This window comes from Pseudorasbora parva, chromosome 1, assembly GCF_024679245.1.
Source record: "Pseudorasbora parva isolate DD20220531a chromosome 1, ASM2467924v1, whole genome shotgun sequence".
Taxonomy (NCBI): Eukaryota; Metazoa; Chordata; class Actinopteri; order Cypriniformes; family Gobionidae; genus Pseudorasbora; species Pseudorasbora parva.
This window is the reverse complement of record NC_090172.1, coordinates 45,925,652-45,950,475: the sequence shown is the minus strand read 5'-3', so window position 1 is coordinate 45,950,475 and position 24,824 is coordinate 45,925,652. Positions and strand designations below refer to the sequence as shown.

Genomic DNA, 24,824 nt, shown 5'->3' with positions numbered 1-24,824 from the left:
GCGGGGGGCTTCTAACGATTGAGAGGGGCGAAAGCGGATATCCCAAAACACATGGCCCCCAGTCATGAGACCCCCTGAGGAACACCAGTGCGGGGTGTCTTCTAATGCCACTAACCAATTAAACAGAGGTCAGTGCGTGATGAAACGTTAGCAGCGGCAACAATTCATGAGTCGAAGCATTCCAGGCTACATGAGAACTCATGCCGAGAACTTAACTCTTAATCCTCATAAACGTATCGTATTGTCAGCTATATATGGGGCCTTTCTCTCTCCCTCGGACTGCTAAAAGACAAGCTGTGCTGCCCTAAACTTATTGATTGGTTTGGTTTGTTAGCTGTCCATTGTTATTGTGTAATCAGGCCTGAGCGGGAGAGGGTTGACAGGAATTCATATGAGGCCACTGTGGCTTAGCTGATATATTCTCTGCTTAATATGCACAAAGGCCAAAGGATTGGACTTATTTACTGGAGAAACAGATTGAATTATTAATAAGAATAAAAAGAAGCGCTGCGATGGCTCGCAGGACTGTTCCATGGGTGTTTCTCTCAACGTAAAACACCATTTAATTTGATGAAATACGATGGCGTCAGGGCTATTTCCCCTCCTCCGTCATACGCCACATACTGATTTTTGTTTTATGGGTCGTAGGGAGAAATTAAATGATTTTGAAGTGCGCTTAAAGGAAAAACCCTTCTAGGAATCAGGCCTTTATCCCAGCTAAATGGCGGCCACATTGTTCCATTCTCAGCTGTGGGTGCAGATTAGCTGGGTGGATGTGAGCGGGGCGGGGGGTGTTATGGTTGGGAGGGATCGGGGGGCAAAACTCATGAACCCCAGCACTCACGGGCTGAGCCGCCCTCCCAGCTCTCCTAATGAATTATTAACTTCAACTGACTAATACTGTTACGGGGCCCTGGCTCAGATCTGTTGCGTTTTCGAGTAAAATTGCTGTAGACACATGTTACAGGAGGATGGAGTCAGTCTCTCTCTCTCTCTCTCTCTCTCTCTCTCTCTCTCTCTCTCTCTCTCTCTCTCTCTCTCTCTCTCTCTCTCTCTCTCTCTCTCTCTCTCTCACACTCACTCACTATCATGCCTCAGCAGTTTGACTGATAGTTAGAGACTGGAGGAAAGGCCTGAGAGACTGAATATTTTAGAGGTAAAATAATACCACTTGATTTACTGTGTAATACAAAAGAAGTGCTTTGTTTCGCTCGCAGTCCATTGAAGATGAAGGTGGGGGTTGTTGTGCTGGAAGCTCCGGCTCTTTGGAACCATGAATAAAAAATTCTCTCTCTCTCTCTCTCTCTCTCTCTCTCTCTCTCTCTATCTCTCTCTCTCTCTCTCTCTCTCTCTCTCTCTCTCTCTCTCTCTCTCTCTCTCTCTCTCTCTCTCTCTATCTCTATCTCTCTCTCTCTCTCTCTCTCTCTCTCTCTCTCTCTCTCTCACTCTCACTCTCACTCTCACTCTCACTCTCTTTCGCAAACCATTCGGTGCGCTGAACTTTGCTCTTAAATTTGATTTTCAATTAACGCTCTACAATTTTAGAGATCACTTTCTGTTTGATATAATTACAGGAAACAATTTATTGGCTGATTAAAATTGAGGCCTTGGTCTCGCTAAAGAAAATAGGGGTGCGGAGCGGTCTGGGTCTCTGGTGCCTTCCTTTGCGCTAACTAACAGACTTAGCTTGTTTGCACAGCTGCGGTATCCCGCTTGATTAACTTCCATTGACTTTCATTGTCCACTTCTGTTGGCTTCCGCGGAGCTCATCTCAGATTTTGCGAATGTGTTTGTATTATTTTTTACCAACAATTTCTTTGATAAGGATAACACAAATAATATTACGGCAGCTAGCTTTAGACAATAGTTGAGGGAACTTCTTTTTTTTTCTCACTTACCGGACTGTATTAAACAATTCATATTGAGAGTGTGAGGCTTAAGTGTTCAGCCATGTGTGCAAATTGATGGCACATCTTCAAATGAAGTAGTCATACTTTAAAGGGCCTGAGAGCAATTGGGCCTGACAGCCCGTTGCAACCCACACATCCCTCATGCGCCGGAGTGCACGGCCGCCGCACGCACATGAACAGATTAACTCACAGTTTGGTGTTAAAATAATCTCTCCCGGTGTCAAATTTGTTTTCGTCCCACGATGAGCCACATGCTGGAAAACTTGGCAGGGCTGGAGATGGAGTTCTGGAGGCACCTTGGGCTTCCTTCATTACCCAGCCTGCCTCTCTCTCATCTCCCTGCAGTCTCAGTGGGCAGTGGAAGGACATTAGCTCACCTGCAGACGTTGACCTAGAACGCCCATGCCCTTTGTCCAGGCTAATGCAGCTAGCGGCAGTGCTTTGGCTTCCACTGCCAAAGCCTCTCATAGACCCTGGACATTTCAGACTCAAAACAATAATGCTCATCCCTGTGGTCAGCAGTTGGTCATGTACGTCATTGTCCATGATGGGTGCTCTACTATCTCTGAGCAGATAATTTAAAGATCGGTAGAAAAGTTAATGCTGGTTAATTCTCAACCTACTATATCATTTGCAGTCTTTGATTATATTTAAATCAAGCGGTTAATTCAATTAGCAGGTTAAGTATTAATTTCCTTGGCAGTAATACAGAGATTTCATGAATTGTTATAAAAACACAAATTACCTGTTGATTTTTTATTTTTTTTATTTTAAAGGAAGTGTATGTAAGATTGTGGTCAAAACTGGTAATGCCACACACACACACACACACACACACACACACACACACACACACACACACACACACTCACACACACACACACACACACACACACACACACACACACACACACACACACACACACACACACACACACACACACACACACACACACACACACACACACACACACACACACACACACACACACACACACACACACACACCTGATTCGAGGTTGCCAGATAGGTTGCAGGATCAGCAGGAACGTTTGTAGCTGCAGCTGTGGTAACTAGAGCAGAGCTGGCAACCCGGACGCCCAAACACTACTGACTTCATGATTGGTCGATTAGGTGGAGGGTGGAGCTCCAGGCCAAAACACAACATGTCAACATCAACATCAGTTGCTGCAACAACCGGACTACTGTTGTCAGTGATATACGTATTTGAAATTAACATGATTTCTTAATGTCTAGAGACATATCAGGGTCATGTTATGATTAATTCAAATACATTTCTTACATACAGTTCCTTTAATGTTTTTTTTTTACTTAGTTGAGTTTTATGCCATATGACATGATGACTTTAATTTGAAACAAATGAATTTACAGACCCTATTTTGTGAAATTTTGCTATAAATCTTAAAAGTTACCTCCCATCTGCCTCAGCAGCCTACTCAAATGAATTCTGAAGTACAATTGCAAAAGCAGAAAAGCACAATTACAACAAAACGAAGGAAAATGACACATTTATAAACTCAATATGAATGTAATGACCAAATTCCCATAAAGTGTCAGCGTCTCAGCGCCACCGCTCTTTTTGTGGTTGGTGGCAGGGTTAGCGCTTTAATGAGAGCGTGTTATATGGTATGGTAACCCTCTTAGCGCTGTAATCAGCCATGGGGCGGGGGGATTGGGCCCGCCTCAGGCAGCTCTCCAGCCATAGCTCAGCACGTCCATTTACATTAAACAAAGGATTAAGAGGGACCCCAGTGCATGCCGTTTTTCCCGCACCAAGCTCAGAGCCATTGATAGGATCTCCCCAGCTCTGATACTGGTCCAATCGCGGGGTTAGATGTGGCGTGGAGGCTCAGAACGCCTGCCAACTTCATATATATATGTGATGTGAGAGCACTCGTAGAGAATGAAAGCCGATCCGCAACATTTCCTGTCTGACATTTGCAAGACTCTTTATTCAGAATTATGTTGTTGCATTGGAAATTTTAATATGTTTTATGACACTTTTCTTCTGCTCTTATCTCAGCAGAATCATGTCTTCCAAGCAAGCCACCTCTCCATTCGCCTCGACCCCTGACGGAGGTGAGGATGGATTGAATCAGGAGCGCATGTCCTGGGAGAAGGAAGAGAACTCTGAGTCGCTAGTCGCCCCTCAGCTGCCCCTGCACAATCTGCTCCACAACAAACCTCCCCTGGAGGAGCTTCAGCCAATCAGCAGCAGCGTGCCGCCTGAATCCGACTGGGACAGCCTGATGTCGGCCCAGCAGCGCATGGTGAGTGCCACTGCCAGCGTTTCATAGCTCATTTACGTGTGCTAACACAGACTACTTGTGTTTTTCATTTTCTAATGAGGTGTAGATGAAAGATTACATTATTAAAGATAGTTGGCAGGATTCAAAGAGTGACAACCGTCTGGTCGAGATTATTCGTCTAGAACTCTCTGGATATTTTTCCGTTTAGGACGCAATCTTACAACATTGACAAAACATCCATGTCATGGAGTAAACCTCCAGATGTATCCCACATCTATTCTCTCAAAACAAACACACACACACACACACACACACACACACACACACACACACACACACACCCTCTGTACTCCAGGAGAGAGGAATCCTCAACCCAAGGACACAGCTAGAAGAGAGCAGGCCTCTCTGGAACACTTGAATGAAGACTTAAGACTTTGTGATTTGCCAAGGACTCGGCTTTGAAGTCTAAGTCCCCCACAAGCGCCTGGAGATCCCTCACACTGTAAAAGTGCAGGAGAACCACGTATTGAATTGCATTTCATGTCAGAGTGATTTTATGAATCTATAAATAGAGAGACAATGAGAAAGCGGATGAGGAGTGGGAATTTGAGGGGGTTGAGGGAGCCCCCCCCCCCCCCCCTTCCTCCGTGGTGGTCTCTCTAGACCAAGAGGCATAGAGCCCAGACATTAGACTGACAGCCACTTATTGTTCGATGCTTGTAAAAGGGAATTCTCTATAAACCTTCCCTCCGCTGCTGCTTGCCCAGAGCTAGGATGACTCTGACCAGCCCCCGGGGTCTGGACTCCCCTGGCCCGGCAGCATCCAGACGCCAAACCCCACTTTAATTAGCCAAAAAATTCAGCTTTTTTGCCTTTTTCTTTAGCTGAAGATTGCATTCCATTGGTGGCAACACCACAGCATATAGTGTGATGTCACTATGTCAGGGACAGCAGGATGGACTTTTGCATCCATAGGAAAGAGAAACCAGACTTTTTTTTTTATCTCAAATATTTTCCCTAGAAAGCAATGAGATTACATAAGATCAAATTGATACTTTCCTTATCTTAAACAACTTTTCCAATTTTTCTCATGGAAAAAAAGCATCTCTCTCCTGCAGGAATTCAGAAGAGACCTCCACAATGTCTCAACATATACTCAAATGTGACAAGATATCAAAAGTCAAAGATTTCAATATGAACTGAAACATTTCTAATCAATGTCTCAGCTCTGTCTATTTTTGTTTCTAGAAATCAATGTTTTAAATGCGATATTAAAATATTTAATATAATATAATTAATATAATATAATATAATATAATATAATATAATATAATATAATATAATATAATATAATATAATATAATATAATATAATATAATATAATATAATTACCTAGCCTAGTCTTTACCTCAATCTCATATATAAATGCAGAAGACTGCTCAGGTGGGGCTGGTTCCTAATTGGATTACAGAGAGCTTTTGTGATTGGAATAATTAGACGAGCATTTCAAAGAATTGTTACCGAACTGCTTTGGTTGGATATTCACTGGATGATTTCTCGGTTTCCTCTTGATATAATGAGGGAAAGCATATGAAAAGTTAATTGTGCTCATTTGATGTTCAAGTGCAGCTGCTTGTGTTTGATTTGCAGTGAGCAGTGCACATGCGCTCGCTTGTCTTCACATGAGCAGGACGTCCTGTCGTTGAATGAGGTTTTTTTTCTTCAGTGGGGTTGTAGTTTGTTTAAACTCTCACCTGATAAATGCTTAACTATACACTGGATAAAAGCATCTGTAAAATATAAATGTAATGTAAAGTATGTGCAAACTCTTACTGCATGCATTTGAAATGGTTTGCATATAATGAGTCATGCATTAAATGGTTAGTTCACCCAAAAATGAAAATTCTGTCATGAATTACTTACCCTCATGTCGTTCGACACCCGTAAGACCTCTGTTGATTTTTCGGAACACAAATGAAGATATTTTTGTTGAAATCCGATGGCTCAGAAAGGCCTCCATTGGCCGCAATGACATTTCCTCTCTCAAGACCCATAAAAGGCACTAAAGACGTCACTACAAAGCCCATCTCACTACAGTGGCTCTACAATCATTTTATGAAGCGACGAGAATAGTTTTTGAGCGCAAAAAAAACAACAACTAAGTGATTGGCCGATTTCAAAACAAAGCTTCGAACCGTTATGAATCAGTGTATCGTTTCATGATTCGATGGGCTTTTTAACGCTGTCTTTAGTGCCTTTTATGGGTCTTGAGAGAGGAAATGACATTGGTATCAATGGAGGCCTTTCTGAGTCATCGGATTTCAACAAAAATATCTTCATTTGTGTTCCGAAGATGAAAAAAAGGCCTTTTGGGTTAACTAACTATTTAAGATCTGGATTAAGATTTCAATATAAATGTAGAGAATGAAATAAATTGAATAAAAGATAAAAGAGCAAAGATGTACATACATTAAAAACAAGCTTGCTAGCAAGAACAAGAGTATAAAATTCATCCTAGCTCTTTTTTTTCTTCAGTTTAGACATTAACAAATTGGATGAGATATGTTTGAGATCATATTAGTATCGCTTATCATTGACGATTTTGTATCAAAAGTCCACATTTAATATTTTCCTGTAGAAAACATTGAGATATTCTATATGTCATTGTAAATTTACCTTCATGCGTCTGTTAGCACTAGAAGTCTGTGCCAGCTGATTTGTGTGATCTCATTCGTGTAACGCTGCCACATAATCACACTGCCCTAATGCCCGTCTGTGCCCTGCTCTCCAACATACACCTGCCAGTTTTTCTCTCATTGATGGAATAATCCTATGCCCAAACTCTTCTCAGTCAGGACTCCCTTTCCACTCACTAATGTGCTTTTACACTTTATTTTTACAATCACTCATTAGTACTGTGTAGAGATATTGGGACCTGTGTAGGATCAGACCTTTCGCTCTGTTTTCCCTCTCTGCGCACTCGCTCCGGGAACACTGAACTATCAGCTGCAGACAGAAGCTCAGTTAACCACTAAACCACACACAGGTGGGACTGCAAAACAACAGCAGCTTGAGACAGGGCCCAGATTTACGATGGCCTGGAGGATACCGCACGGAACAGCCACCCGCTCGAGAACCAACAAATTACACTGCGCTTGAGCTCGGCTCAAACTTGCATCTGTAAACTTTGCAAAGAAATTACAGAGATGACTTTTGTGAAGAGAAAAGAGTTGTTAAACAGCATTCATCTACGAAAAAAAGGGCCAAGCCCAAAAGGGCTAAACACTAAGCATTTCATTGTCTTAACCACATATTACTGGTCAGGAAATTTGCTAAATCTAAGCAAAAGCATTACTTAAAAAGCCATTTTCACCTCAGAAAAAAAAAAAAAAAAAAAAAGTAAGACAGAATTAAGTTTCTGGCAGATTATGGGAAGTTGTGTATGGAGTGGTAAATCACAGTGAAACACAGTGTTTCACAGTGTCTTCGAAAATATACTGAGAAATATAATAATAAATACATCTTTACCACAGTGAAGCATGCAGGAAGAGTTGTCATTGTGTGGGAAGCCTTTTTAGCTGCTGGTGATCTACTTCACTGTGGAAAGTCAGACTTAGGAGTACAGGAGAATATTGCAGAATGGTTTGCTATCTAAAGTGAAATGATCAGGTGTTATTTTTCAATAAGAAAATGCTCCTACCCAAATTGCAAAGACAACCAAGAACAAGTTTTGGCCTGGGCAGAGTCCAGATTTTGAACTCTATAGTGAATAATTGGTCTCACATTATATTCAAAGGAACTGGGAGACATTTTTCAACTACTCATGAACTGCTTGAATCCATTAACATTGAGTGGAATAACACTGACTCTTCTCCCCCCTATCTTTTTCATACTTTGACATTTAATGTTGTCTGTTTTGGCAGAAAGTAAAAAAACATTCTCTCAAACTCTTTTGTGTTTTCCTGCAGGAATCGGACAGCAATAAAGTATGTTCGTTATACTCCTTCCGGAATAACTCTACCTCTCCACACAAGCCAGAGGAGGGGGCCAGGGAGCGCGGCGACCTGCTGAGCAGCTCAGCCTTCGGAACGCCAGAGCGCCGCAAAGGAAGCCTGGCCGATGTGGTGGACACACTGAAACAGAAGAAACTAGAGGAGATGACAAAGACAGAGCAAGACGGTACAGAAGGTTTCAGCTTCTTTGTGTGTTTGGATTTAGGAATTTACGTGTACTTGAGCAAATTGTTTTCCTCTTGGAAAGCGTTTTTTGGCGTGCATCGATCTCCTCAGTAACTCTGTGTTCCCTGTTCGCCATTTGTCTTTCGGTATAATGTTATATTCCTTCTCATTCAACATAATCCGTCTCTTTTCTCCCACTGTACACACACGCACACACACCATCATTTAACCTGGGAGGACTGACGTGGCTATGTTTTCCAGTTTGTTCTGAACCGAGTCCAGTGTGACAAAGAGTGGGTGGCACTACCCCTCAGCTTAAGTGTGGTCTCCGGGCTATGCCAAACCAAACTCTCAGACCATAAAACACACGCCACGACCTGACGCCAGGAACATTACCTTTTTATTCTTCAGTACAGACGACAGCATTCATGCCGCAAAATTCATCTACAGACCAACTCAAATAGCTCCAAGACTTTTTTTCTTCGATGTGTTTAGGGCCCAGAAGTATCCAAGGATTTGGCAACTAAGTTTGAAAGATATAAAATACATATGTATAGTGTAAGAATTGTATTATATGAAGGATTTATGCATGTCAGTAGGTAGCTTCTGCCACAAGTTGTCCAGTAAAAGGCCAAAACTAGTCCCATGACTAAAAGGAGAATCTAGTTAATTGATCAAATTTATTTTTATTTATTTTTATTTATTTTTAAAACATTTTAATGAATAGTTTGATGCCGCAGTGGAGCGAGTCCTCTGGGAATACGACCGAAAAGCAAATACTGGAAAGAGTTGCTGAAACGGTTCTTCTTCTCGTAATTAGTGTAAAGCAGAAACCTATACAATTAAATTTCACACACACACACACACACACACACACACACACACACACACACACACACACACACACACACACACACACACACACACACACACACACACACACACACACACACACACACACATACACACACTCAGACATTATTGCTCCTTGGGGAGATACTAGTCTCATTTAAGCATCTGGGGAACTCTTAGCCTGAACACTTGATCAGAGGAATAAATTAGGCCGTAATTCAGTTAAAAGTATTTTTTTCCCTCATATATTTTTTTCTCCCGTTCTGTGAAGGTCTTCATATTAATTTAATCGTATTTGTTTATGGTTGGTTTCATTATCGCCAAGGGTTAGAGAAATATTTTGAATAAGAAAATAGGACAAATTAAATAAATCTGAGTGAAAGGCTGTCAGTCATGAATATTTTCATATTCATAATTGATATAGGAAATCATGACAAGCCATCCATTATCATAAAGGGGCTTGATTTTGTGGGGCGGTGCAAAGAAATAATTTAACAGCAATCTAAATTTATGTGAACTGATTTAAGATTTTTTTTTCTCTAAAAATATTTTCACCTATAATTTGCCTGTCTGTCAATTAAGGTGCCGTATTAAACAAAATGCAATTTTGGAAATAGCACTTAAATTGACTTGCTGTATAACGTTCAACTAAAAAACGTCTTTTGATTAATTTTTTTTTCTCACCTCTCCTGTATATCCAGCTTAATTGTATCCAAAGGTAGTGTGAAGGGCTTGTATACAGAGCCCCTAAAGGGACATGGTGGTGAAAAAATGAGATAGGAGGAAAAAGAAGAAGTCAATGCTTTTCCATTCTCTCGCAAATATTTTGCGTTCCCCGAGATGCTTTGCGTAAGTTTGCAAAACTTTTGCGTTTCCCTGAGAAACGTAGCGTTTTCTTGCAAAAACTTTTCAGCTCTTTGCGAGCGAACTCAAAGTTTTTAGGTGGAACGCAAACGTTTTTGCGAGGGAATGCAAAGTATCTTATTTGCAAGGTGATGCAAAAGCATTGAAAAATATTATTTCCTCAATCTCATATATTTTTTCTTTCACCAAGTCTCTATAGAGGCTCCATAAGCTTGTATCCTAATAGATTCCTCACGTTGTTTCTAGTAGAGTATTTTTTTAAGATGCGCTCTCAGCCCTCTGTGTCTTAAGGTGCTATGCTAATGAGCCCCAGCTGGTATGGCCGGTTGCTGCTGTAATTTAAATGGTCAAGTGCAGCTCATAATCCAGAAGGCCCGTATGTTTAGTGCAGGCAGGAGAGGGTGCTTCACTTCTAGTGTACAGCTGTGTTAATCTCCCCTTAATAATGGAGACAGAGCCGACCTCATGCCTCCACACCTCATGCCACAATATCCCCCTTTGCACAGAAATTAGTTCCTGAGCTTGAGAGACACAAGAGGCATGCAGAGTTCAACACATTAGCGCTGAGATGCTGAAATGGAGCGGTTCTGCGTCCTTGAGGATGTCTCAGTTTGGTGCAGCTGTAAGGGAAATCTTCATGTCCGCAGAACCTCAAATGTCAGGGTTAACCCCTTGTGTGACTCTAAAAGCTAAAAATATTGCTCATCTCTGCCTGTTAAGGGAACAACCTTTCAGTAGATTATGCTTCCATCTTAAGGTGGAATCACACTGCAACTGTGTCCGAAATCGCTTACTGCATTTGATGGGCAACTGTTTTAGAAAGTTAAGTATTGTTCTCCTACTGTTTTTAAATACTGCAGGTGTGGACATATATTACCCATTTGATATAGTGCCTTTTGCATACTGTATAGTAGAGAAGTGTGGTAGGTTTTATACCCTCAATATGTGCAATAAAAAATTATGCTTTTTTATAACTAAAAACTTTTTAAAACTACCAGTTTCCATGGTTTTGTTTGAACACCGTTAAATCACAGCCATTGCCAAGTTAAATTATAACCATCTCCTTCCATTATTCCAACGAACCTTGGCTCTCGTGATGTCTTTTGGTCTTAAGCTTTTCGTCTTTGAGAATGGCATTGTGTAGGCAGCACATAATGCAGTGAAGTGCAACGCTTTGTTGGTAAAACAGTGTCTTTTGATTTCAGTCAAGGAGAGAAATTCGGATATACTTGAAAGGTTGCATTTTATATAGATGCACACTGTACTTCATACCCGTCTTTATACACACTTAATTGAATGTGCACCAGGGCCCTAAAAGTCAACCGCTCTCAAATTCAATCAGACCTATTAGAACCATACCGCAAGTCAGTGAAACCGGACTGTCATCTCCATCTCTCCTCTCACTAACAATCCTTAAAGTGCCTTAAGTGCTTGTGACCGCTCTAATGAATGAAAATATCCTGCCTAGAGGACTGCATTAAGCTGAATAGTCACCTTCACTGTAAAAGCGCCATATGAACCTTCTCATACACAGAGGTCTTAGAAATTTCTCTAACTGGTATTGTAAAACATAATTCATAGAGAGCTCCCTGAATGGTGCTTTTTGGTTGTTTAAAATGCCTAAAGAGGAAAAAATCAAAATAAGAAGAAAGAAAAATAAACTGGACAAGAGAAAAATTTGGTGTCCATTATAAATATTCAAGGTGACCTTGTATGGGATTCACAAGCAATGGATTTTGAATACTTTTTATGGATACTTAAAGGGGTTGTTGATGATGATTTTACTCTTTTAACTTTAGTTAGTGTGCAATGTTGCTGTTTGAGCATACAAAATATGTACGATGCTCAAAGTTTAAAGCAAAGGGAGATAAGGGATACTTCACCGCTTTTTCATATTAAACTATGTTATTCCCTTAACTAAAATGAGTTGATACATACCTCTCTCTTCTCAGTGTGTGCACTTAATCACTCTGATGCGCGGTGATGATCTGATAGCATTTAGCTTAGCCCACTGAGCCCAGTTCATTCACTATGGATCCAAACAGAGATCAAGTTAGAAGTACCAAACACCTCCACGTTTTCCCTATTTAAATAAAGTTACACGAATAGTTGAACTATCAAGTATGATGACATAAAATAAAATGTGGTCCTTTTCTAAGTGGATTAAAAAGGAGAACTATAATGTATGGTGGAATAGCACTTCTGAGAGTACTTCGACTCGGTGCAGTAAAAAGTCCGGGCTGAAACATCCTCCCTCACATCAGATGTGAGGGAGGATTTTTGAGCCGGGACTTTTTACTGCATCGAGTCGAAGTACTCTCAGAAGTGCTATTCCGGTGAAGTATTCCTTTAAGGACTACAACAAACGGCTGGTAGGGAGTACAGAAGCTTCCTCCTGGGTTAGTGACATCACTAACCTTGAAATTTAGATAAATACCACCCCCAGAAAAACACCACAAAGGGGTTGAGATTAACATGACAAAATATGCTAATCAAGACTTAGATAGCTAACTCCACACCAAATCCATAAATCCATCAACTAACCATTCAGAAATGTCCTGTCGCATTCTACGTGTCGTCACTTCTTCTTGAGTCTCTCTCACATTGTCCAACTCAACGCATGAGGTTATCAGAGCTGCTAGCAGAAGTTCTTGAAGCTCCGCCTCATAAACAGCAACTCATTTGCATTTAAAGGGACACACAAAACGGCACATTCTGTGGGGTATTTTGTGCTAAAACTTCACATACACACTCTGGGGACCTCAGAGACTTGTTTTACGTCTTGTAAAACGGGGCAATCAACCACCCCTTTAAGTGATGATCGTTGATATATGAGTCCTTTGCTGTGTTGGTTGTTTTCATTGTTGCATTACTGTGGTATTCTTTCAACAGTTTTATGTACAGTCCTTTTTAGTGGAGTGATTCTTTAACCTCTATTTCAATGAACTCCTCTCACCCTTATTCAACCTTGAATTTATTTTTTTAGTTTAAAGCTCCAAATATCTGACTTGTACATTGAGCAGCAAGCTTAGACACTGGCCATTCTCTTATTTTATTTTATTTATTTTTGTGAAAATATTACAGCATTTAAATACATCCATGTAATCTGTAGCAGACATAATTTTTCTTTTTACTTTAACATTCCTAAATCACTTTGTAGCAGAAAGAAAGATTTAGGGAAAAGCATCTATACCTAGTCAAGAAGGCATGCTGCCTACTGCTCTAGTTTGGGCACCAATGAACCACTGGCTTTGCCAACTTAGTCAGCAGTCTTGATTTGGCAGGATTGGCCATGGCTGCTGGTAATAGCTTGTTTGCTGCTAATCCACGCTTAGAGCCCTGTTCGACTGAATGCCAGCATTACATTTTGCAGGCATTTCAGTGGCAGGAGTTCAGATTGGTGGATAAAAAATTGCCTGTCATTCCTCCATGACATCCTGTCAGTGTGCACCACTACTGCTGAAGACCACACACGTTCACAATCTGTCGCAATCGCAATTAATAGTAAAGTATCTGTTTTACTTTGTTTCTAAAAGATTCAGCTGTTTGCCTGGATTCGTTATATAATCAAAATGATCCTTTTGGTTAAAAAGCTAAAAATCATAAATTAAAATAAAATCTGTGTCTTGTGTCAGTGTCTCTGCACAGTTAGTCAACCCTATGCACTCTTGCACTCTTCCCCCTTGTAAAAGTGAAAGGGCAAGGTTGTTAGCCCCGTTTAGAAATATGTCAGAGCCAACAGGTGTAGAAGAGGCACTTTCTGAAAATGAGTGATTTACACCCGCAGGAGTGACCTGGGTGACAACAGGAACAGTTGCTAATGTGGCATGGATGAGGGCTTTCTCTGGGCTGAGCCCTCTGAGGGGCCAGAAGAAAGTCGAGGTTAGCGAGTGGCTCTGTACACCTGGAACTTTGTATGTTGAGTTAATGAGTTTAGCGGGGGTCTTCTATGCCTCCATCCCACGTAAAGCCTGATGTCTGGGGCAGAGGGATATTTCTAGAGCCCCCCCGCTTGCAGACCTCGGCCATTTCAGCAGCAGGTGAGCACCGGTGTGAATTTGAATAACAGCTGTGTGTGTTTGTGTGTGTGTTTGTGTGTATTCCTGATCTGCTCTATGGGGGGCTATAGAGTCCTCAATATCTCCTTGGAGGAATGCATTTTTCTGTTGAAGTATGTTTGTGAAGGCATTTTATAAGAACCTATCACCCTCCCCTGTATTTAAACATTTCTAACTGAAACTTTTCTTTTTTTTCTTTTCTTCAACATCCAGCCCAATATTTTCAAGCAGCATGTGTCTTTTCCCTATCGAGATCGAGAGATTGATGGGTTTGGGCAGCGGGAGAATTGAGTGCAGAAAGCTGTTTTACCGCATGCCATTTCGGTTGCATTTTTATGACCCTCTTGAAAGGGTTCTTGTTGAAATAGCAGAGGGGCTAGCTTTGCTCTCCGGCGGCCCTGACATCCACTTCTGATTTCTATTCCACCTAATTAATAACAATCTTTGTTGTAATGATGTGTGGCACCGGCCCTAGACTTGATGCATATACAATGAGGTCGGCCTTTTTAATTTCTTGGCTAGAGTTCGGTCCGAACCTGAGTTCTGGAAATGTGCTTCAAACACAACGTTCCATCGCTCTGTTATATCAGTCCACCCATCCCTCGGGCAGAGTACACTGGGCCAAACATCAGTCGTTGGATGTTTTCTCGCCTCTTACTTGCTTCCGTCTACCTTTTACCGGCTGCTTGTCTAAATGAATGCCTATAGGATTGATTAATCCAAGTTTGCTCGTACACATGTCAGAATGTTAGTTAACCTTCAGATGTGTGGCAACCTTCCTATGTGTGGATCTCGAGAGTTGGCAGGTAAGCTAGTGTGCGGGTGAATTGGTAGCTTGGTAAAGAGCAAGATCTGGCCCATCACTTTTGTTTGAATTGGTAATGTAATTCTGCTGGGGGTGAGCAGACATGAGCTGGAATGGCTTGTTAGGACACATGATCAAAAGCTTGTCTTCCTGCTCTACCCTCCTTGCCAGTCAACTCTCTTGTCACCCTGTGAGGCAGACGTTAAATAGATTTTTTTTTTTCAGGCATTCTGCCACTCTGTGGACAAAAATGATAGCGCCTACTCCTGTCTTTCCCCTTAGAGAGAGAGATATGCTACTGACAAGCCTTCAGCACCGACAAAAAAAAAGGAAGACAGACTGATACAAACAGACTCTGGCACCTCTGTTCAATCCATATCAAAACCCTCCGCAGCCTGAATGCTTCATATCAAACATCCATAATACAAACACACTTCTCAGAGGAGTGTGTGACAGGAGAGACAAATCGTTCCCCTTCTGACTGCCTAGTGTGGACCTCAAAACTCTGTCCCTGCTCCAAATAGAGTGCTCCTCTTTCAGATGACAAAACAAGCAGCTGCTTCTGCCTCACTGTGCCATTCTCTGCCTCCATATCACCTTCCCTCTTCTCAGATTCCCATTAGTCAACAGTAGCAACTGCTGCAGAGCATTCCAGGAGCCATCTTCTCTCTCGAGCTCAGCTGTTAACTCTGTCCCTCTTGTGTGGGATCAAGCACAACGCTTACATTGTGCCAGTCTCTGTCACTGAGCTGAAGTTCTCCTGATAGGAGGAAACGGGTGTTTCAGGGAGACAAATCACAGCCAGGGCTCCTGAACAGAGCTCCATTTGTCCCACCCTCTCTCACTATAGGTACGTCTCCACAGCCGTGAACAAGACTTTCTTACACCGCTGTTTTATATACCTTAATACATACATCACATTGACACACCTTGACTCTATTTAAGTGTGCACTAATGCATGTAAAAAAAAATAACAATATTTGAATTATAATAAATACAACAAATTATCTAAATTAAATTTATTTTTTGTCATCTTTTCTTTTTTCTTTTTTTCCAACATTCAAAATACTTTTAATTTATGCATAATTGTATTTACTATAATCCCTACATATATTGTGGTCACAAAGAATATCTAGATCGATATCTAGATACCTTTGGACATGCAAGTTACACTTAAAATGTCAAAGTATTAGATTTTTTTAATATTATTATTATTATTTTATTTTATTATTATTATTATTATATTTTGCTTAGTCAATTCTGTAAATAGTTTTTTTTAATTAACCAAATTGATTTTAGTGCATGTGTTTAGTTCTCCCCAAGTTCAAACATGTGTCCTAGCTGAGTAACCATAAGTGATGTCCATGACATTCACCATATGGACACGTTCCATTAACATCTGACAGCCACTAAGTAAGACCGTTTGTCCACCAAAGCATTTTTAGCCAGCTTAAAACTCTACGGGCGCTTGAGAATGCTTCGGCAGTGCAGCGTTATTTCAGACTCCTTACTTGCTAAGATTCGAAATATCTGTGGATATGCTTGTTTCTGTATATTGTTTCTATATCAAAAAACATTGATACAATGTAAAGTATTTGCTCTGGCTCTTGTTTAAAATTATTTTGTTCCGTTATGCTTGTTGTTGTCATCTGTTGATGTTGTACAAACAGAATGTGGCGGTTGGTCAGTGTAGTATTTATCTTGCCCCTCCTCCACTGTGATTGGATGGCTCAGTAAAAAGTGACAATGGTGAGCTGAACAACTCTCGCCAACATGTGTTGTGCTGATTTTCAGCCCCTGCCAAATTATTACACCACTCGTTGAAGTCACTACCTGATTGCCTAATCCCAACCCACACCTAATCCTAAACCTACCAATACTAGGGGGCTAATAATTTGGCGGGGTTGGAATTCGGCACAACACCGGTAAAGAACGCAAGCACTCAGCGTGTAAGAGACACTCAGCGCCTTGTCACGCAGCTGCGGTTTTAATAAGACGCCATTCCAACTGAAAACAACTGGGAAAATATGCTAGTCTCAGGTATAAATGCTTTGGTGGACACACGGCCCAAGTGTCCAAATATTTGTTTTCTTAATTTTGATCAGAACATGTTGTTTTATCATTTAAAACCAAACAATCTTCTTTTGTGAAATGCTATTTAATGTAATAACATTCATAAATGTTTAAATGTGGTTAAAGTGTACATACACTTTTGAGGCCACTGTAATACGATGAGATGAAAGTTGTCCCAAGCAACAGTGTTGATAGGGCTGGCGTTGAGTCCTGCTCTTGTTTAACAGCGATGTTGGAATAGTGGTATATGTGTAAAGCAGTACTGGAATGAGTGGTTTTAATGAGCAAGCATCTTTATGTTCCCCTCTTGGTATTTGGATTAGCAGAGTGAGAAAAGCAAAATGCTGATGCCTGAGAAAAGAGGACCACCCCATTAATTAGCCTTAAATCTGTCACTGCGCAGCTGAGCACTGCTGGTGGAAAAAGCAGGACCCTTTATGTAGATTAAAAGCGGTCAGGTCGAGATGAGCTGGGCTTAACCTGCAAAGCGTGTGTTGCATTTGCGCTATATGAGTGTGAGATCACCACCACCCACCTCAAGCTCAGTTCCCAGGCATTGACTGCACATAACTGGACAAAAGAGCTGGTGTCATCTGACTAGGATCAAAATAGTGTCAATGTAACTCACACCATAGCCACAGACGGGCCGGTGTGCCCAGCTAATGATTTCAGGCCACATAGCAAGACTTGTTTTATAAGTCCCAGCTACGTCAGCATCATCTGGTTGCTAATACCGCCACCCTTTCTGAAATTCACAGACACAACAGCAAACATACACATGTACATCGTTTTCCTTCTACAAAAAAATAAAATAAAGGGATTGTTCAGCCAAAAATGTAAATTATGTCATCATTTATTCACCCTGATCTCTTTCCAAACCTGTGTGACTTCCTTTTATCTGGCTTTTTTTGTCTGTCAATGGGGTCTAGTGTTGTTTTGGACATTGATGTCATTTTTTAAAGCATCTTCTTTTGTATTTAGTAGAGGAAAATTAATGAATTGGGAGAACCAACTCTTTAAAAGATGGACGATACACATCGACCCGATATGTTTTGAAATGTGTGCTGTACCACGACAAAACCATTTACGACTTGTCTGTCTCCTTGTGTCTTTCTCTCTCTTGCTCTCTCTTTGTTCAATAAGGTGCAAGGGGATGAGATGGGATGTCAGAAAAAACAGATAGAAACATGTTTTATTGCTCGCCGAACGTTGCGGCTCGGATCATCGTAATTATTCGCTGAACACCATCTCTCATTGGGAGTGGCCCCCATATAATTTTAAGTCTGTGTAGGTCGAGTGGTTAATACGTTTTAGGACCCTGTCATCCATTACATGTCATGAAGTTCCAATGATAGCTTAAAGTTATGAGTTTTAATTCTAATGAATGGTTTTGCAAGGTGGGATTTTTTTTTTTTTCCTTCATAAAATTCCATCTACTTAAATTTGTGATTTGGGTAGTGAGGCACACTTTTCTCACTCCTTTAATTTCCCCGAATATTCTTCTTGAGGGTGCCTTCTCCACAGTGGTCTGGGTCTGGTTTTATATGCTGTATTTTCCCCCCATATATGTATGTATGTATGTGTATGTATATATATATATTATATATTTATACTTTTCTTTGTCTCTCCGTTTCACACACACTTTCTTTTTCCCATTCTTGAGCGGTGATAAAGAAATGAGCTCAGCTCCATGTGAAATGGCAGCGTTTTCCGTCCTCTCACAGCATGTTGTGGTGGATATGACCCCGCAGCAGAGAGAAAGAGAAACGGGTCGATTTGAAAGAAAATACGGAGGCCATTGTTGCAGAACCACACTGAAAACAATGTTGAGTGTGTTAGCTGTAGACTGGCAAGTAGACTTGAGAGGAATTGAAATTCTTAACCTTTTGAAGTACTATGGTTACCGGTAACTGCGCCGTCTCATCACAGCCTCTCCTTATACTTGCTCGGATATCAACAGACAAAGAAACTAACTTTCAGCCACTGTAAAATTGACACATACTTCTCACTGCGTCCTTCTGCTAATAATGGGAAAGAACAGGTCAGATCGCGTCTGTATTATTCAATGGCACTCCATAGGTGGATTGTATTGCTGTGTGCAGCTGTGTGGGCTGAGCCCAGCAGTCACTGTTGGTCTGTGATGTAGTAAGAGTGTGCAGTTACTCGATAGCTGCGCGTGTGTGCGAGAGAATGGAGGTCGGTGGCTAAAAATAGTGACCTTTTGGGCCCGAGTACATGAGCACTGAACTCTGACATGCTGGTAAACAGAGTGCGCTCCACAGGACCATAAACATTTTTAATTGTTGCCTCGTAAAAACGGAGAATGTCAGTGGCAGCGGTTGGAAAATATGCTTCCTTAATTAGTCAAGTGAGTTTTACAAAAAACGAAGATGCCCTCATGCAATGATACAGTACTGTTTATTACTGTAAAACAGTTCACTTGTAGCTGTAAAACGTTTTACCGCATACCTAGTTTACTAAAGATCATCAATTTTAATTCATCTTTCAGTTTTTCAAGAAATAAAACACTCTGTCAATTACTTAACCCATAGCGTGCATATAAACCGAGCTGTAGTGTTTTTATGGTTGAAACGTCTTTAATTTTAGCAGCACATTATCTTCTTGACACCCTGTTTTAACTCGCCGTATATTGTGGGGAGAACCTCTCAAGCACGTCCAAGTTGCTCCGGCATTTAAGATGAAATAAAGTTTCAGTGACGACTCAAGACAGTTGGCTTCACAGCAAATTTTAATCTATTCATGTGGATCCTATCAGTTTCTTTTTGTCCGTAGCACCCATTAATTTACTAAATCACTCTGAGCCGAAATGATCGCAGTAAGCGACATTATTCACACATTTTTATTAATTCAACGTAGATGAATAAAAGTGAATGTTTTGAAGCATTGATTAGCAGAAGGGTTTATATCTGACAGTTAGATTGCAGGGTAGCCAGCATAAAAATGGCTCCTCTGCAAGGTACCCAGTAATTTAATTCTTGTGTGAAATTATTATAATTTATTACAGTATGTGGGCTCTAATGATTACCGACATGAAATGGAATTTATAAATTGAGATTAAATCTGCATATCTCGTCTTATTTTGTACCTTGTCCTTTGAGCAGAATTTCAAGATGGTTTCATAAGATGCAGGGTTTTTTTTGTCTTTGTATTTTTATTTGTTAATTTGTTAATAAAAAAAAATCATTTTTAATTTATTATTATTTTTAATTTATTTATTATTTTTAATTTTAAAAAATCCCAAACCCTCGAGAAGCATCAGAATGTTGTAGAAATGGATGAGGATTTTTTTTTTGTTGCAGATTAAGAACTAAATACACTAAATTAAATAAACATAAAACAAAATTTACACAGTAGACAAGGCGACAAGGCGACATGAGTCAAAAAGGCGACATGCTATGAGAGTTTACATTTTTTTGTGTGTGTGAAGAGGCAGTCCTGAGAAAATTATTATATTTTTCAGTCCATAAAAAAGCATTATTTTTTCAACATTTATATGTTCAATATATATTATAAATATGTGTACCCTGTCACAGCGGGATTTGTAATTGAATTAGACTAAATTTGTGTGGGGTTTTTTTCCTGATAAGGAGGGATGTGTGGGTTGTTTTTTGGAGGGATGCATTTAGATTGATAATTTAAATAGTGTTATAAGTGCCTGACAATGTTAGATATTGAAACTCTGAGGGCATTACTATCACTTTATTCTCATCCCGACCTATTCAGTAATGAAATTTGTGAAGTTCATTGGCTGAATTTAGTTTCTCCTCCGTGTTTGCTGAAAACGTTTCTTGTTGTGAGTGAACCGTAATAAGCAGCAGCAGGCAGGAGCAGAGCAGTCGGGGTGGGCCGCCTCTGAGGGCTCGCTCAGCCTGAGAGGAGGCTAAAGAGGACAGGGGAGAGAAAGTTCATTTTGCTATCCAAGCATTAAATGGTCCTAGTTTTCTTAAAAGTGACCTTGTGGGGAAGGCAGTGCATCCGAGCTCCGGCACAGCTCCTTCCAGCTGCACACATGGCATCCATCGGGGCACAATCACGTGCAGTCCCAACACCTCAGGCTCGGACATATGTTGAGTTTTATTTCATTCTTCTGACATTAATCCTATTCACCAGCTGTTCTGCCAGCTGCCACTCTCCAGCTTAAGAGGAGATTGCAGTTTTGGGGGCTCGAAGTATGGGCTTATCTTGGCTCCTGATCTTTCTACACTAAGTTCTGATTGGACCCCCCCCCCCCCCCCTCTCTCTCTCTTGTACCCCCCACCCCCCCTCCTCTCCTAATATCTCCCTCCTCTTCTCAATCTGTAGGATCCTTGAGTTGTACTTCTCTCTCTAGAAATCTCTCTTTCAACTTTGCTTTAATTTCGTCTCGTTCTCCTCCTCCTGTCAGGGGAAGGGATGCTCCAGGGGTGTGTTTTAATCACTTGCCCAAGTCTTCGTTTGGATGGCTTTCCTTCAGAAGATGCTGACCCTCTGCTAGTGTCTTGCTGTCTTCACCAATATTTATTATTCACTTTTCTTCTTGTACATGGTGCCCAGAATTCCTCTCCATCTAAGGGCGACGGTATCTGGCAGGGTGTCTTCCAAGCGCAAACATGCCATGAAAATAGTTTTTATCCACAGCTTTGGTTGAACTTGAACTCTTTATTTCTTCTATTTCACATATTTCAACTTTATCTCTCCCATTCACGTTACTAATCAGTATGATCTATTTCCCTGTACGTCTTTCATTGTCCGATAGAATTTCTCTTGTGTCATTAGTGCTGAAGAAGTACCCTGTCATGGAAGGCCTGGCTAGTGTGAATTGATCATCGGTGGCTGCTCACTTTAATAATTCAACCCTGATTAGTGCCGAGTCCTGCAGTAAAATGGATTGAAGAAGAGGTCATGTGCTGCCCTGCTCAAGAGGTGAAGCCTCTTGGGAGTGGTTAATTCATATGTGCTTGATAGACACGTGTCCTGTTTAGATAGGTCAGGAATTGTGCGATTGGCTAAGATGATGGGGTCAGCGCTGAGATTAGCACCTCAGCTCTGCCAAATAAAGACAATGACACTAACAGCCACCCACTATTTTTACCATAGTCTTTTTATAGCAGAATCCGTTTCCTTGTTATTGTAATCCAGCCTCAATAACACCATATATTCCTTATTTTTAAAAAGCAGTGCTCTTAAAAATAATGAAATTTCATATTATTAAAATGTGTTTATTAATGTCTAAACATATATATATATATATATATATATATATATATATATATATATATATATATATATATATATATATATATATATATATATATATATATGTATATATATATATTACAATATTTATTATTAAAATTAGAAGTAGTAGTAGTAGTAGTAGTAGTAGTAGAAGTAATAATGTATAAGTAGTAGTTGTAAATAAATTATAATACTACAAGGAGTTACTAAGGTTAGTCAGTCTATTTACAGCAGCTGTCGACAGGAGGAAATGGCAGCACGGTGTTCGAGCAGCCTACAGGTGACTAGCAGAGATGCTCACTAAGTGGAATAATGAATAGTATTAGGTGTCAATTAAATCAAGCCTTCCCCGAGGTGCAGGTGCTCGACAATATACTGACACATCTCAAGGAGCTGAAGCCTCTTCACCCATGCATGCCAATGGGTGCATTTGCATATTAAAGAACCGAAATTATTTAACCGAAGCAAAAAAAGCATGCAAAAAAGAAAAAAGGGGCTTGTGGAAATGATCGAGGTTATTAAAACTGTTGACAGGGAAAGAAGGTAATTGGCAGAAAATGAGGGAAACGCTACTGTTATACAGTGTTGTGCGCGTGTGCGTGCATGTTTTCTCTCTGTCGTGATTTTTTTATGTTTTTTTCAACCCGACTCTTCTTTTTAGCTGTTAGCATTGTGCGCCGTCGCCTGGGTGTGTAACCTATTACGTTTAGATTGCTCCCTTGCAATTAGTGCCCTTTTTGTCCTCACTTCAATAACGGCGTGATTATGGAGACTTCAGGAGCATTCGCCGCCGCCCCAGCTAACAGCTGTTGTCTCTGGAACTAACGACGGGAACGACAAAACATGTTTTCTTATGCCGTTTCACTTTCCTGTCTGCCTCTTGTAATTATTATACTCTTATTTTGTGTGATGATGGAGTCTTGTTTTAGTGGCTCTGTGATTAAGATATTCAGAAGATTTTCCCTCAGTGTTCTGTGCACGCTTGCGTTCGCTTGTGCATGTGTGCATAGCTTGTGACTCCAGTTTGTTTTTCTAAGGAGATGGAGAGAAATAGGAAAAGAGAGTACATTTTTTGGTTTTCTATTGACTGCAGCATCTTTATTGTAAGAAACAAATCCAATGCAAGAGAAGCCTTGAGATGCGATTTCATAGAGGGGACAGTGTTTTTCCAGCGGGAGCCAAGGAGAATGCCTGGAATAACTTGTTTTCCCCTCTAAATTGCACAAAACTCTCAATATTCTCTTGACCTTGGCTGCTTGACTACTTCTCTTTTTTGCTCAAGCCTTTTCTCTCATAACATTATTAGAAATGAGAGTGCTTAGAGGATAATTATTAACCTAACTGCGACACTTGCAATGAGAGTGCCCTTCAACCTGGGTGGCTTCAAGTGGAACCATAATACCTCACTTGGGCCTTCTTCTTCTTCTTCTCTCTCTCTCTCTCTCTCTCTCTCTCTCTCTCTCTCTCTCTCTCTCTCTCTCTCTCTCTCTCTCTCTCTCTCTCTCTCTCTCTCTCTCTCTCTCTCTCTCTCTCTCTCTCTCTCTCTCTCTCTCTCTCTCTCTCTCTCTCTCTCCCTCTGAAATGGGAATAGTTCCTCTGCTTTCTCCATCATTAGATGGTGCACTTAATAGAAGGCCTGAGGAATTGATATCGGCATTGTCAGTTGATCATCGATTTGGTAATTCCCTGTTTTCCCTGACGAGTGGCCTGCTCATACGCTGGGCGGAAGGTGGAGTTTTGTCTCCTCCTCCCTCTGAGAGACTGTAAGCACAATAGTGATGTTTTCCGAGGTTTATCGAGAGGAAGAGACGTAATGTACTGTAGCTACAGTTCATTGAAAGTCGGATTAAGGATGCAGTCTTATGTGGACAATCGACAATAGACAGCACAGGGACAATAGGGCAGTTCACTGAGGACAGCTGTAATGATGTGTGTACTGTGAAGTGGAGTGTTTCAGGAGAGAGTCTCGCTCTCTCTCTCTCGTTTCTCAAGTGTAAGGATTGATTGGGGGAGAGCAGCTTCCTGTGGAGGGGATTACAGTGGCGGTGTGAGACCTGGGGGTGCTGGCAGATGTTCTGGCTGTCTGCCACAGGGCAGGACTCATCGGGATGGGGGTACACCCTCTCCGCTCAGCACAACTGCATCTTCAGGGGCATGACACAGCTCCATCTCACATACTGTACACAGCCGTGGAGGTCATTAATGACAGTAACTGAAGTAGATATCTACATTACTACATTACTTTTCTACAGTGATACATAGCTTAAATGTTCTAAGTCACTTGGACTAGAAATATGAGTGCATCTTTTTGTACTATAAAGTCAAAATTATTCCAAAGGTTTTTGAAATGGTAAAATATGCAAATGATTTTTTTTTTTACTTGAGCATGTATTAATGTATTTTATTCGCAGTTATATAATATTACATAATATACACTGCTGTTCCCAAGTTTGGGGTCAGCAAGATTTTGTATTTATAGTCACCTTATACTTACAGTCACCAAGGCTTGTATTTATTTGATTAAAATAAAGTTACACTGTAAAAGTTACACTGAAAAAAAACATATTTCCAAATAT

General features: G+C 40.7%; 1 protein-coding gene across 15 annotated transcripts in view; it reads left to right on the top strand.

Moving 5' to 3' along the window:
* The window catches only part of sox6 (SRY-box transcription factor 6), a 155,001-nt gene that overhangs the window by 45,492 nt on the left and 84,685 nt on the right, over positions 1–24,824 (top strand). For 12 of the 15 annotated variants that reach the window (XM_067442909.1, XM_067442916.1, XM_067442907.1 and 9 more), the window contains 2 exons: positions 3,955–4,201; positions 8,149–8,359. In XM_067442909.1, the coding sequence (XP_067299010.1) occupies positions 3,955–4,201; positions 8,149–8,359 (458 nt within the window). The remainder of the gene's footprint in view (positions 1–3,954; positions 4,202–8,148; positions 8,360–24,824) is intronic. The other 3 variants (XM_067442917.1, XM_067442912.1, XM_067442906.1) reach the window with 1 other exon arrangement.